The sequence below is a fragment of the Petaurus breviceps genome, unplaced genomic scaffold (genome assembly GCF_028583685.1).
Source record: "Petaurus breviceps papuanus isolate PSGF00001 unplaced genomic scaffold, PetGlider_PUasm1.0 220, whole genome shotgun sequence".
Taxonomy (NCBI): Eukaryota; Metazoa; Chordata; class Mammalia; order Diprotodontia; family Petauridae; genus Petaurus; species Petaurus breviceps.
The window spans coordinates 15,537,853-15,550,576 of NW_027185876.1; the positions used below are offsets into that span (position 1 = coordinate 15,537,853).

The 12,724-nt window shown below is 40.8% G+C and overlaps 1 protein-coding gene across 2 annotated transcripts; it reads left to right on the forward strand.

The window, feature by feature from the left end:
- The first annotated feature begins 2,635 nt into the window (after window positions 1–2,635).
- On the forward strand, window positions 2,636–11,569 carry RGS4 (regulator of G protein signaling 4). Of its 2 annotated transcripts, XM_069094670.1 has the most exons (5): window positions 2,657–2,854; window positions 6,151–6,255; window positions 7,072–7,133; window positions 8,336–8,502; window positions 8,846–11,569. In XM_069094670.1, exons 1-5 carry the CDS (start codon window positions 2,811–2,813, stop codon window positions 9,092–9,094), a joined length of 627 nt encoding a protein of 208 aa, XP_068950771.1. In that variant the 5' UTR covers window positions 2,657–2,810; the 3' UTR covers window positions 9,095–11,569. The 2 variants fall into 2 exon arrangements, with proteins under 2 accessions (XP_068950772.1, XP_068950771.1); XM_069094671.1 differs by lacking the exon at window positions 8,336–8,502 and having other exon boundaries at window positions 2,636–2,854; window positions 8,846–9,064.
- Window positions 11,570–12,724: the final 1,155 nt, after the last annotated feature.

Here is a 12,724-nt window from a genome sequence, read left to right on the forward strand (position 1 = left end):
CAAAACACTGGGCTTTACATCCTGCCTGTCATCTAATTAGCTAAGAGACCTGGAGTAAATCCTTTGCATTACCTAAGTTTCTGTTTTTTTCATCTGTAAAACAGGCAGTAACTGGCACTGCCTACTTCACTAGTTTGCTGTGGGAATCCAAAGGAGATTATGTTTGTGACATCTGATCAAATCCAACAGGCATTTATAAAGCACCACTACAACCCCTGCAAAAAGAACCATCCCTGGCAAGGAAAAGTTTGCATTCCAGAGGGAAATGCAAGACGTCAACAAACTAAAGTGTCAGACAACCATAAATAGCTTTTGTTGTTACTATACCTTTAGGGCACTTGCTTGCTCAGCTTTCTACCACAGCTGGCTAATGCACGCTATTCTACCTACCCAGGTGTGTTCTGAAGATCAAAGTAGATGCAGTCAAGCCCTTTGTAGGATGTAAAATGTTACAGAAAGGTCAGCTTTTGTTGTTTATGTCTCCTTGTCTCTGTAATTAAAATCAACCCCTCCACTTTTAAAATAGAAGCTTCTATATCCAGGTACAACAAAACATGGTTTCTTTGGCCTCTGGTCTGTCCTTCCTCAGATGTTCCTAAAGAAAATGCCTTTACCTGGAGTACTCAGTTCTTGCCTTTACTTTCTAAGCCAGTGAAGTCAAATCCAGGTAGAAATGGGGACCACCAAACCATTAATGAGGAGCCTTGTGGACATACTGACTTAGCTTTAAAATGTAACATCTAGTTTTTTTTTTAATATTTCATTAGATACTTCCCAATTACATTTTAATCTGGTTTTTGAGCCTTGCTTTGAAGTGTTTTGGGTCTTAAGCAGCTGGGAGTGTTTGACAGTTCCCCCATATCCTCATTCTCTGTGTCTTGAAATCCATGGCTTGTGTGAAGAGCTGATCCAGGTATCCCCTCCTCCATAAATACTTTCCTAATCCTCTCAACTCACCCAGTCCTTCACTGAGCAGCTTACAAAGATCTGTCCCTCCTCAGATGTCTCACAGCACACAGCTCTTGTGCTCATCAACATCTTGTAGGATTGTGACCTCTGCACACTTCTTTCCTTCTATTACATGATCTGTCCTATCTTGCATATAGGGACTGGACCTGTGCCTTCCTTGACACAGGGAACTCCCATATGAAAAATCAGTACCCTCTTTGCAACTCACTGTTTTAGAGAACTGCCTAGAGAACTGAAAGATTGAATGATTTGTCCAGGATCACTCAGCCAGTGTGTGGCAGAAGTAGGACTTGAACCGGGGCCTTTCTGACTCCAAGGCTAATTCTCTATTCACTACATGATTCTGCAAATAGTCCGGGTTTAACAAATGAGGGTTCAGTTGAACTGATCTCTGACAGTTGCCAAGAGAACCATAGATCACGTCTAAAGGACAACATATCCTACCCACTGAAAGTGATTACCAATTGATCATTTAATTGAAATGTTCATTTAATTGAAATGACTTGAACATGTGAAACATTTACTTAATCATCTGAATGATTAAGGCTCATGATAGCAAACATCCTGATATCTGTATGCATTGGTATGGCTGGATTTTTCACTTTTTATCTGATGCTCTTTGCTGTCTGATTAAAATCTGAATTGTCCCCTCCGAGAGAACAGAGCTGAAGCTCAGTATTGGAGACGGCACAGACCTATTTGTAAAGAAAGACACATTTCTATATTGGTTCACACGCTCCCTCCTCTGGTCCTCCAGTAGCTATTCCACCCTAAAATAGACATTTCATTGAGAGTTGGCTAGGCTGTTTGCTTTTGTTATTGTTGTTATGTTTTTATTTTTGTTTTGTGACCCTATAAATTTTCTAGGCACACATTTTGCTGTCAGGATGATTACAGGTGTAATCATCTCATCCATCCTTTTTAGAAGAGTTCTATATGCTGTCAGACTAATCACCATTTTACCAGGTTCCTTTTCCCTGTGTGCTCCTTTGCAATATGCCAGGTGTTGATTCAACTTTTGCAAATGTCTACTGAGAAATTAGAGCATCCTGCTGATTCTCATTTGGAAATTGGTGATGGTTTGTTTCTGAATTATCTATAATGGTAACTGAGAACAGGTCATAGGAATCATCCACAGAATAAGCCCACATGCTCTTGCTGCCACTTAAGGTTTCTTGAGGTAGCTTCCTTTCATTCTGCAACCAGACACAAACACAGAGAATGAATGTCAGGGCGCAGAAGGAACCTCACAGACCATCTAGAGAAGATCTATCCTTTTACAGACAAGAATAGCAGGTGATTATTAATTGACTTCAGGCTGTGAAAGGGGTAATGACTTCTCAGGTGTCACAAAGCTAGTGACAGAGTCAAGACTAGAATTGATTCCAATTTCAGAGCTTTTGATCCCTAAATTCCCATCCTTTGAAAAAATCATAAAGCTTTGCTTTTTTCTTTTCTGGAAGTCCACACATCTTGAAATAGATATCTGGTTGGGTATTGGGGTAAAGTTTTTCTCTTGTGTGTGTTTTCTTTCTTTTTCTTCTCTTTTCCTTATCCCCCGTTTATCCATTTGGCATTGTTCATGCGTCAGCCTGTCTTTTCCTCATTTCTCTTCCAAGGGTTGGAGGAGGCAGAGGGGAGGGGAAGCAGTGCCACAGTGCTGCCCTCTGATTGGCTGACTGGGCTGGACTGGACTATAAAAGAAACTCAGGCAGGTTCCGAAGGAAGACTCTCAGAAGCATCTGACAGCATCCTGCCCAAGACAAAAAGGCTCCAACAGAAGCGACAGCTGCTCCTGCCGTGTTTCTCCTCTGCACTTTGAAGACAAACAGGAAATCAAGATGTGCAAAGGACTTGCTGCCCTGCCAGCCACTTGCTTGAGGAGGTAAGGTTGTTTTCATGCATCGATTAGGACAGATGTGCTTTATTAATCTGAGACCTCTTATGCAGTGTGTCCCAAAAGTCTTGATGCTGTTTGGAGCTCAAAACTGCACATTTGGGGGATACTCTGTGTTTGCATTCAGTCAGTGCAACACCAACTTCCTAGACTTTTCTCAAAGACAGGATATGAATAAGGAATACTTTTTTCTCCTTTACTTCTAATACCTATGTGCTGTGTAACTGGTCCTCTAGTCATAGTTAGAAGTCTGGCAGAGCAGTGGTAGATTTTTGTCTTGAATGCATAGAAATCTGTATCATTATCTTTGAATGATGCTTAGTTAGTATTCATGGTGTGCGGATTTTCTGATTGTATCTATTTCTATGCTAGCAATGAGTATTGACTCTAGACAGTTTTTCTCCAATGACATATCAGGCTATTGCTATAAAAAGTATATTATGGTGTAGTGAAAAGTGTGCTCTACCTGGCTGTTTGACCTTGAACAAATTAGCTCCATTTTTCTCTGGGTCTCCGTTTTTTATCCTATAAAAACAAAGATTCGGAGTGGGATGATATTGGGGATTTTTTTTAGTTCTGATGTTCCAATTCATGGATTTTGTCATTCTGTGTTTGGAAATCTATATTATGCTATAGGCCCTCCCAGTATCAGTGAAATATTCTACCAAAAGGGGCATTAAAAACTTGACATTCATCAAAAGCCCGGTGACTCGGTGTCTTATGTTTTCTGTAACACATTTTTGGAGTAAATAGCATAGGGGATACAGCTGTGCCTTTGGAAATCACTTGGTTTTACTACCAGAACTTATGATTTAATTGACAACTGAAAATTCAGCCAATACAGTGAGCTCACCCTAGCCTCCCTAAATGAACACACAGGGCTCTGGCTAGCCATGACAGTCAGTAACCACAATGTGTTAAACTGAACTCTTAAAAGTTTTGGAATGATCTCCTACTGTTCATCTGTCAAAGAAAACTCTAAGACATTTTGCTTGTTTTGCTGATGTATGTTAGAAACTCATAGCTAACTTTTATTCATCTGTCACATTCCCTTATTATTATTAGTCTTCATAACTTATGTGATGTTCACAAAGCTGGTGTATGCTGAGGCATCAGGCTATATTTTCAAATAAACAGAATGTGGTTTCAAATCTAGCCTCCCTCACTCCTTCCCAGCTTTTGAAAGGCTCTATATGAATGCATTGTGGCTGAGAGGAGGTTTGCACTGCAGACATTCTGTAAAGGAATCCATAGCTGATTACATCTTAAAGATGGTTCCATGTTATTTAACCTTTAAGGCAATTTCAGCTGCTGACATGTATACAGCTTTTAAGAAAATGGAAGGGAGAAAAGCCTCCAGGGGACTCTAGCACACAAGCCATTTGAATAAATAAGTGAATGACTGCTGTTACAATAATATATTTCCTTCCATGTTTGTCTTAAAGTGGAACAAATTCCAATTGCTGTTGTTGTTATTGTTTTTAAAGCAAATTCAGAGCAAGGTCATCGGCAAGAGAGAATAACTGTAATTGCTACTGGTAACAGATTTGAGTTTACCAGGTCCCTCTGCTTCTTACCAGAAAAATTGCCAGCAATTCCAGGACAGCCTCCTCCCCTTGTCTTGCCAAGGACAGTTAGAAAGATACAGCTGATCTTCTTAGAAAGGGGACAGTAATATGTGACTCTATTTTGAACCTTGAATAGATCAGCACTTCTTTCTTCTACCAGTCTAGAGCAAGTCACTTAAGCATTTCTGGGCCTCAGCAATCAAATAAATCAGTGTTGAACTTCCCATTAAAAACTGGACCTGAACTCTGCCCCCTAGGTGAGATAACAGGAGTTTGAACAGGAGAGCATCAATCCTCTCAATTTACAGCAGAAGAAATGTGAGGTCCACAGAAATGAAGACATTTGGCTAAGGTGACCCAGCTTTTTAATAACACAACAAGGGATGGTACCTGTAGACATCTCCTGCCTTCCTGACCAGCACACTTTCTACTGAGCCATGGATTTCTTCTGGCCCATCTACCTCTAAAATGCCATGCTTCTCTTGATTTGAGAATTGCTAAATTACTGGCTAGGAGAATGATCCTGCCTATAAATGGCTTGTTAACCCAGAGCAATCACCTGGAAGCTAGCTAGGGAACCTAACTAAAAGTTGATTAAAAAAAAAGTCCTCCTTATGGAGTCAAGTAGCCTAGCTACACATCAACCATAGATAATATGCTTTAATTAAAGCAGGTTGGTGGTGTTAATGATTATCCCAGCTACTTCTTCCTAAGTCCTGAGTACAGTCCTTCTCCCCCTTTCTCAATCTTGAATGTGCTTGTAATTTCCTTTATGAAGGATTTATTAACAATAAAGTGTGTGTGGGGGGGGGGGAAGGCAGAGAAGGGGAAGATTTGTTTACAGGTGATCCTAGCTTTAGCTCTAGCAGGCATGTCTGACCAGAAATGTGGCCTCTTTTTTTGGAAGTTTAAAAATTCCTTCTCCCTCTCTTCCTCCACCCCTCCCCCTTGCCTCTACTGGCACTGAACACCCTCACTTAGAATTCTACAATTCCCCCACACCAGGCACCAGAAACCCATAGTAAAGACTGAGCTGTGAATGCCTCGTTGAAGATGCAGGAAGCATCCAGTGACTCCCCTCTTTCCCTTCCTCCCTCCCTCCCTGATAACTGCATTGCCTTTTTCTATTCGTCAGCATTGCGGTGTAGTGTCTGAGTTTGCAGGCAGCCAGGAGGCAGACTGTGATTTCAAGGCCCCCAGTAGGTGGTGGCACTATGAAGGACCCAATTCTGCATTTACTTTGTCATGCTTGCAGTTAATGCTTGCAGCCAATGCTTGCTTTTCTATTTAAAAATTAACATATGTAGTAATGATCCAGATCATATCCCTGTATTTGGAGGTGGTAGGTTTATTCTTCCAGGGAATGAAAATAAACTTTACAGTTTACACCCACATGGTCCTCAGTAGCTGCATACTACAGGTAGGGTCAGGCACTGAGGTCCCTGGTTTGCATATGGAAGTCCCTAAGAGAAGTGACTCTGGCCTCACCTGGTCATGAAAGTCAAAGGCAAAAACAGAAATTGAATCTGGACATCTGGATTATGTCCTCTATGTTGCATTCATACACTAACCTGCCTTTCCTACCTTTACCACTGAGTGATATGTCAGTACTAAGCTTATTCCTCTTAATTCTCTCATCATTATCAAGGGTCCTTTAGAGAAACAAGAAACATGATTATCAGTTTACCTTTTTTTTCTTAATTTTCCCTTTCCCAGTGCAAAGGATATGAAGCATCGCTTGGGATTCTTGCTCCAGAAGACAGATTCCTGCGATCAAAATTCTTCCCATAGCAAGAAGGACAAAGCATCTTCTTCCCAGAGGTAAAGAATAGTCCCCAATAATGCCACCATGTGCAGATCCCATGATGGGTATTTCATTTCAGAGATATAGATGGGAAAACAGTCTAGAAAGATTATGACATGCCTACGATCACATGAGGAGTGATTGACAGAGTTAGAAATTGAACCATAATTACAAAAATAAGTGAGCCCTCTTTTCTACTATGACATGCTGTACCTAAGAGTCAGAAAAACTGGATTTGAGTCTCTATGCTCTGCTATGTACTAGTCAAGTATCTTTGAATGTCATTAATCTTTTCTGTCCCTCAGCTTCCTCATCTACAAAATGGGAATTAATACTTCCATGACTTAATTTACAGTGGACATTCTAGGATCATATGAGCTAATGTACATGAAAGGGACTTTGTAAAGGCAAGAAAGTTATATTAGTGTAAATTATTATTCCTTATATAAATAGAGCAGATGATCCAGTATACCCTAAGATTTTCAGGAGTTCTTCCTTCTATATTAGTAAATATCTTTGTGGTTAAGAAGCTAGCACACCTGGCCCCTGGCTTTATATTAGCACACCAGTGAACTAGTTTTTAAAATTTATTTCAAAATTCAGCAAAGTAGGTTTTGTCAGTGTTGTCTAAAAAGGGAAACTGGGTACTGATATCATTGACCTATGGGTATACAGTCAAAAGGATTTGTTGATGGGTGTGGAGTGGGAATGGGGAGGAAACACGTCCCTGCTCTACTTTTAACTATGGTGAAGATGGAATTTAGGTCTTATGGATTATATCAAGCCATCATGTTCAATTGTGCTCTCTCTCAACCCATCTCTCTTGCCTCTAGGGTGAGCCATGAAGAAGTCAAGAAGTGGGCTGAATCCTTGGAAAACCTGATTACTCATGACTGTAAGTAGGCTTGCTCTCCATTCCCTATAATGAGGGGCCAAGTATAATTCTCTTTTAGCATTTAGATAATTCACAAAAACTCTTTACAATGGGAGTACTTTCATGTAACATATGGATTTTCCCAAATAAGAGGGCCATCCTTTGTATATGAAGATGGCACTAATAGCCTTTCAGCTTGATCTAAACAAGAATTAACAGAGTTGTCAGAAGAGGGATGGTCTGCTTTTTGTGACAGTGAGTTGATTTTCATTGGAGGTGTTCAGACAAAGGCTAAGTGATTACACCGAAGGTCCGTCACAGAGAGCATATATCTATCTATCTATCTATCTATCTATCTATCTATCATTCTAACTATCTATATATATATATATATATATATATATATATATATATATCAGTTCTAGAAGGTCAAACTGAATGAATTCTCAAGTCCCTTCCACTTCTGATTCTGAGTTGGCCTCATAGAGAATATGTCCTAGCAACACAAAAATCTTCAATACCTTTGTTAAGGAAGTAGAAAAGACCAGAGCCAAGGGTGTGTCAATGAATGGAAATTCAGACTCCAAACAGCTTAATAAGTCATGAGAAAGAAACGTACAAGTTTCTTTTCCCAAGATCAGATGGTTTTGACCACGCACCTTGTGGAGTACTCAAATCTAGATGGTAGGACACACTTAGCAAATGTGAGAACAAAGGTGAAATAAATGCACATGAAGCCTCATTTCCTTGCAGATGGAGCCATGTGATTGGAGGATTCTTTGGAAGTCTTTTTTTTCCCTCCTACAGATTTAAAGTATTTAATCTTCCAGAGGCTAGATCTTGCTCCTTTAGCTAGATTATCACTTGACACTTGATGAACCAGGAATGTTTTCCTATTTCATGACTTTTCTTGTACAGTTTCAAAGAATTTTTTCTTTAAAAAAAGCCCTTGAGGACAGACCTAGTAAGGGATTAGGCAAAAATCCCACAACAACTAGCCCAGGAGTATCTGACCCTTTTTTCCATTACCCACAAAAGGAAGAACATTTGATGTATCAGCCCCAAGAGCAAAGACACCTAACCCTAAATGCTGCCAACTAATGCAATAACCTTGGAGGAATGTTTCCTTCACCAGCCTAGTCCTTCAGCTTTGTCTTAAACATAGTACCTCGCAGGAAAAGTCCAACATGACAGACAGAGGTTTGCACCCTGTTTTGTTACAGGCGGCCTGGCTGCTTTTAAAGCTTTTCTGAAGTCTGAATACAGTGAGGAAAATATTGATTTCTGGGTCAGCTGTGAGGAGTATAAGAAGATCAAGTCACCCAGCAAACTCAACCCCAAGGCCAAGAAGATCTACAATGAATTCATCTCTGTCCAGGCAACAAAAGAGGTGGGTAACCATAGTGTAGTACTGTCTTGGAGAAGAGATGGGGGAAGGAACGAGGAGAGGAGAGATCTCAGGGATGCAGTGCCTGGTCTGTGCCTTTAGTTACAGAATAGAGGTAGAAAAGTATATAGAATATGCAAATCCTGTTCCCCGATTCCAGATCCTACTTTTTCTCGAATCACACGTATCTTTTGCCCAAATTACCCGAGTGCTTAAGACATTATTTTTCTATTTGATTGTGGTAGTGGTGAATGTGTGTATCTCAACTAGATATCTGGGACTATGCCTCCTTATGAATCCTACAGGGTCATATGTCCTAACAGAATTCTTGACTCTTCTCCCCAAGGTGAACCTGGATTCCTGTACACGGGAGGAGACCAGCCGGAACATGCTGGAGCCTACAATAACCTGCTTTGATGAAGCACAGAAAAAAATCTTCAACCTCATGGAGAAGGATTCGTACCGCCGTTTCCTCAAGTCCCGATTCTATCTCGACTTGGTCAACCAAGCCAGCAGCAGCTGCTGTGGATCGGAGAACCAGAAAGGAGCCAAGTCCACTTCTTTAGACTGTCCTTTGGTCTCTCAGTGTGCCTAAGTCCCAAGGGGAGGGGAAGGGGGGCACTTTCAAGACTCTGTCATCTGGAACCCACTAAGGCAAATTACTGACCTGTATTATTAAGCATCAGTGCTGTAAACAAGTAGTAGCCTAGTGTCCACATCATGGCCCCAATAGCACTTGCCATCTCAGCCACTGCAGGCATGTGCAATGGTTCATTCACATGTAGATGTTGATTTCAGTGTTTCAATGTCTGTTTGTCCTGGCATTCATCAGGGCAGGAACCTCATCCAGGTCCCCTTTCCCTGTATCCCCTTTAAGGTTGCCATCTGATTCTCTAAAATTCATTGTCAAAGCCTTAAGAGCTTTCCATCCAGCTCTTTGATCCAGGGCTAACTGCCCTACATTGTGTGGTATCCATATGTGCATATGTATGCTGTTAGTTAATGCTGTAGATTTTGTATGGGGGTGACCTATATCATATATGCAGACACAGCTCTAAGAGAAGAAAAAAAAGGACCCTAGGTGCTCAGAACTACAGTGTGTGTGTGTGTGTGTGTGTGTGTATGTGTGTGTGTTTGTCACAGGTGATCATTGTGCTTTTATCATGAATTTGAATGGAGAAAACCACAGCCACCCTTTCCCCTTTGCTAGGCAAGCTTAGAAAGAAACCTTCAAGAAACTGCATGCTGAATGTATAACAGACTCCATGAAGATAGAGAATGAGATGATCTCTAACTTATCTTTTTGGACAGAGCAAGGAATGAATGGTTGTTGGGGTCAGACTTAATGGCCCTTTAAAATGCTTTACTACTCCTTTGCTCATCCTGCAAAGTCCCATGTGGTCATTTCTTTTAGCCATCAGACAAGAAGGGACTTGTCCATCATTCTCTTTGCACAGGGCTTTATTAAGCACCCAGGTATTTTGTAGGTGCTTCTTAAACGATGGCATTGGAAATAGAGATGGAGAAGTATTTGAACTAAGAGAAGAAAGGAAGCTTAGGTCTTTGCAGACCTACTTACCAAAAGCAGCGTTCTGTCCAATCTAAATTCTGTTCATTGATCAGCCCTTAAGATCCAAGTGGTGATGCAGAATTCAAAATACTCTTCCCCACCTCTGTCCAAGGTATTCTCAAAATTTTGTTTCTTCTGCTGACAATGCACACTCAATGAAAAGGAATCTTAGAGCTAGGAGGAACTTGTGCCTCCCATTTAGCCCAGGCCCCTCAGTTTAGAGATGAGGAAAGTGAAGCTTGGAAAGACAGAGTGACTCACCCAATCAAATAAGATAATATATGTGAAAGTGCTTTGTGAATATCATTTTATTTATTATTATTCTAAATCATTAATCTCATCCCCCAAGGTCCCTCAGCTAGTTCTTGCATACAATTGCTGTACCCCTCAAGAAGGTGAAAGTTTCAGTTTTATAAAGGAAAGGGAAAGTGGTTTGGGGCATCCCCAAAGGCCCTGTATGTATTCTCTTTGGGAGTTTGGACCCTTTGATTTCCCTCAGTTCCATTCCCATGCATAACCTGCACACAAAGTCTTGTCCTGCCCTGCTGAGAACATCGCAGGATCATGGATCCTGAGGCAAGAAGAAAATTCCCACAGTTGGCAACTACTGTTAGGAATCTGCAGGCAGGCTGAATACTTGAAGACTTCTCATTTTTGTTATTTATGACTTCATTTTATATAATGTTTATTATTGTTGTTATGTTTTCTAAGTGCAAGGTGTTTTGTCAATTACTTTTAAATGGTTGGGGAGACTAATTTTCTTCTCATTCTTCTGGAGCTGCCATTTTAAATATGTAACCATATTTACAGATATATGTATATACATACATATATATATATTTTTAAAATCCTTTCTGAATATTCATATGCATAAGCTCACTTTTGGCTTCTGAGTCACTCCCTCAGGATGCAAGATGGAGGCAAGAGAAATTTATGATGGTCCATCTAATACCATTTTGTATTAGAGAGACACGTTCTTTCCATTGTATCCTCTTAGTCTCTCTGGCAGTCACATTCACACTTTTTTCCTGACATCCCACTCCTGAAGGATTTCCTTTGGTCCCCCCTCTGTCCTTCACATCCTCCTGCTCTGCTCCCTTCCCCCTCCCTTCTCCACATTGGACTCCAGGACTAGAGTACTCAACCTACAGCTACTCTGGTTTATTGTAGTTATCTTGACCTATATTCTTGAACTGGTACTTTGTAGGGGATAGAGACTGAGGGGTACCCAGGAGATCATCCAGAATGAGAAGTAAATTATTTTATGTGAGATTTTTGGAAGTGTGGCTTTCCTTTGTATTTTCCCTCAATTCCAGGCTCCATCTGGCATGATGAGTTTGATCCACGCAGAGACCACTCCTTCCAAACTGTGCATGAATACCCTTGGTACCCTTTCTGTGCTGTGTGGCAAATACCATACAATTCAATGCTGATGCTTCCAGTGGGAAAAAAACCCCTGATATTTTATTAAGGATGAATAAATGCTTCATACAAAATGTCTGTTTATTGACATATTAATGAGCCATGATTGGGGATGGTGTCATAGAGTGGAAAACCCAGAGGGATGTAAACACTCAGCCACCCACCCTTTTCACCTTTACATCACATTCCATGCCAATATTGGCAAAAGAGAGCAGAAACTGAATCCCAATCCTTCCCACCCTTCAGCAGCCACTGAAGATCAGGGGAATTATGACTAAATACTCTACCAAATAGTTCATCTAGAGGTTTTCATTAACTGCTCTTAATTTCCCAGAATATGAGTTCAAATTTCATACCTGAACCTCTTCCCCCGTATAATGTTGAGCGGGGATGGGGGCAGTGACAGGAAATGTTAGAAGTATAGTGTTTGGAAATCCCCCCCAAATTGTTTGAGACTACTCCTTTCTCCTTGTTGATCTTCTCTTAGCAGTTGTACAATTATCAGGTCTGCTATTTGGGGTAACCCTCTCCTAAATCAAGCGACCTCACCATAGTCAATCCGTTCTTCCTGCTACTATAACTTTTACTGGAGTTTAGTGTCACATCATAGACCAACCAAATGATGACTGATACATGTAGTTTTGGAAAATATGAGAGAGAAAGGGAGGAGGGATGTGCAAGAGAGAGACAGAGACAGAGAGAGAGAGACAGAGAGAGACAAAAAGACAGAGACAAAGAGAGAAAGGGACACAGAGAATCACTCAATTAAAGGCTTACAATGGGCAGATGAGAACAATTTGTTCCAATGGTCATGAAGGCAGCTGAAGCAGGCACTGTGGAGTGCTGAGAGCTTGGTCAGACTTCACAGATGCTAAGGTCATCCAGTATAACCCAGGTCATTGCAAATTGCCTTGACTTTTGTCCTGCCACTGGACTGCAGTGACTCAGGAAGAGAGAGTAAAGCTGATTCTGTGCAACTCTACCTCTGAATCACTTCTAATTCGCCTGTGATATATTTGTTACTTTTTGAAAAAAGAAGGATGAACAACAGCCACAATGTACCAGGTACTGTCATAAGTATTGGGAATACCAATATTACAATAAAGAAATGCAATTCCTGCCTTCAAGAAGTTTATGTTCTACTAAAACAAGGCAAGACATAAAAGGTAAGAAAAAAACCGGTGCTGGTTCTAACTTGGGGCCAAGGTGGAAAAGTAGTCCATAGAATCTGAG